The 2113-nt window shown below is 36.1% G+C and overlaps 1 protein-coding gene across 1 annotated transcript; it reads left to right on the plus strand.

Annotated features, from left to right (window-relative positions):
* Positions 1-110: 110 nt before the first annotated feature.
* On the plus strand, positions 111-2046 carry LOC110444180 (thioredoxin reductase 1, cytoplasmic-like). The gene is made up of 4 exons (XM_021488585.1): positions 111-324; positions 907-980; positions 1401-1557; positions 1891-2046. Exons 1-4 carry the CDS (start codon positions 148-150, stop codon positions 2014-2016), a joined length of 534 nt encoding a protein of 177 aa, XP_021344260.1. The 5' UTR covers positions 111-147; the 3' UTR covers positions 2017-2046.
* The last annotated feature ends 67 nt before the right edge of the window (positions 2047-2113 follow it).

The following is a 2113-nucleotide window of genomic DNA, read 5'->3' on the forward strand; positions in this document are numbered from 1 at the left end:
CCATGGTAATGTGAAATGTTTCCCATGGTAATGTGAAATGTTTCCCATGTTTATGTGAAATGCTTGCCCTGGTAATGTGAAATGTTTCCCATGGTTATGTGAAATGTTTCCCGTGGTAATGTGAAATGTTTCCTGTGGTAATGTGAAATGTTTGCCGGATCCTCAATGGTCGAACATTGTACTAATGCTGTAATCCTCTTGCCTGTTCTATTGTCCAACTTTCCCTCTCTTCAGATAGAGAAACTGGAGGACGGCCAGCCCGGGAAGTACAAGGTGTACGGAAAATACAGTGACGGGACTGAGTATAGCGACACTTTCAACACTGTAGGTGGAGGATAGCTGCATTTCTCTTCAACAAATAATGTGAACAAAATGATATTATGTATTAAATGATATAAAAAAGCTACCATCACTTTCGATGATCGTGTTCCAAATGGTTTGACTATTTGGACTGCAGTTCATTTATAATATAGGGATGAACCTAGTGGTTTAATTTTTAGGAGAGTCTCCGATAACACTGTTTCGTCTTCTTGCATTAATTTTCATAGATTCTCCAGGCTTTATCCAATAAAATTTTGTATTTAAAATAAATGAACAGTCTTAATAAATGCCACATTAAAAATGGTTCTCGTTCTATATTACCTGAATGTCAAATGAAATGACAAAGATAAATGACAACTTTTCTTGAATGTTGCTAGTGATTTATCTTTTAAATGTTTACTTACAAGGATGCTGGTACCTATTTCAATTTCTGATTAAACTAGAGCAAAATTAATCTGGTAAAGTGACTTGAGGTAAACAACTCGTGGTACCCTTGTCTGTAATTGTGTAAACTTACAAGCAGGAAAAATTCATTCAATTGTTTTATTTTTTTGTCCCTTCTACATCGTTATTCTTGTTTTGTAGGTGATATTTGCCATTGGCAGAGATCCTGTCACAAAAACTATAGGACTGGACAAAGTGGGTGTCAAGCTCAACAAGTGAGTACTTGCTTGAAAAAATGTATTTAAAGAACAAGATTAATCATTTAAATTTTACTATTCAAAATTATAGCAAATTTTCAGTAAGATAATTTGATCGGTGGCATTGATCAGTATATTTCAAATTACACATTACCTGTCTTGTTCATATCAAAAGTTATAGAGTTATTGATGAAGAGGTTGGTAAGGCCTTATAGAGGTACTACTATATAATTTGTGGACAGAAAATTTCAAAATTATAGTTTATCACAAATGCATTGTATATCATGTGATGTTTTATTTGTTGACAGAAACAGTGAAGTTATTGCACACAAAAGAATGTTGTTTTGTCTTGATAATGTTATTTTTGTTAACAGAAGCGGTAAAGTTATTGTAGACAGGACTGTTGTCTGGTCTTGATAATGTTATTTTTGTTAACAGAAGCGGTAAAGTTGTTGCCAACGAAAGTGAGGCCACCAACGTGTCCAACATCTATGCAATCGGTGACATACTCGAGGGCAAGCTGGAGCTCACACCAGTAGCCATACAGGCAGGCAAGCTGCTCGCCCGCCGACTTTATGACAATAGCAAAGTGCTGGTATGTACTCAATAACTTATTCTTACTGCACTTAAACATGTGTTCAGAGGCTATGCTATCAGCAAATCAGTGATCCAGGGGGTTCCCATTTGGGAATGTAAAGTTTTCTTCTTTTTAAAGAAAATGTTTGGGATGGGGAATGAGACGAGTTGCGTCCTTTTGAATCTGCCACTTGTGACTACAAATGAGAATAATTGTGCTTACTCATTTCCGATTGTCTTGTGGTCACTACCAGAAAATATTTTATGAATTTATATTGTTATATATTTCCTCGTCACACACACACATCATTAGAATCACGCTGGTGAAGTGTTTAATGTTTTCTACCTACAGACGGACTATGTCAACGTAGCTACAACAGTCTTCACACCTCTAGAGTATGGCGCCATTGGATACTCAGAAGAGGCTGCAATAGAGAAGTTTGGCGAAGATAACGTAGAGGTAAGATCATTGAATTAGCCTCATGTGGTCATTATTTAATCCAAAAGGAAACTTCTTTCTATCAGATGCAAACAGCAAATTGATGTGCTATTGAAAGTTTACATGGGGCCTGTTC

The sequence above is a fragment of the Mizuhopecten yessoensis genome, unplaced genomic scaffold (genome assembly GCF_002113885.1).
Source record: "Mizuhopecten yessoensis strain PY_sf001 unplaced genomic scaffold, ASM211388v2 hete_36052682, whole genome shotgun sequence".
In the NCBI taxonomy this organism is placed as follows: domain Eukaryota; kingdom Metazoa; phylum Mollusca; class Bivalvia; order Pectinida; family Pectinidae; genus Mizuhopecten; species Mizuhopecten yessoensis.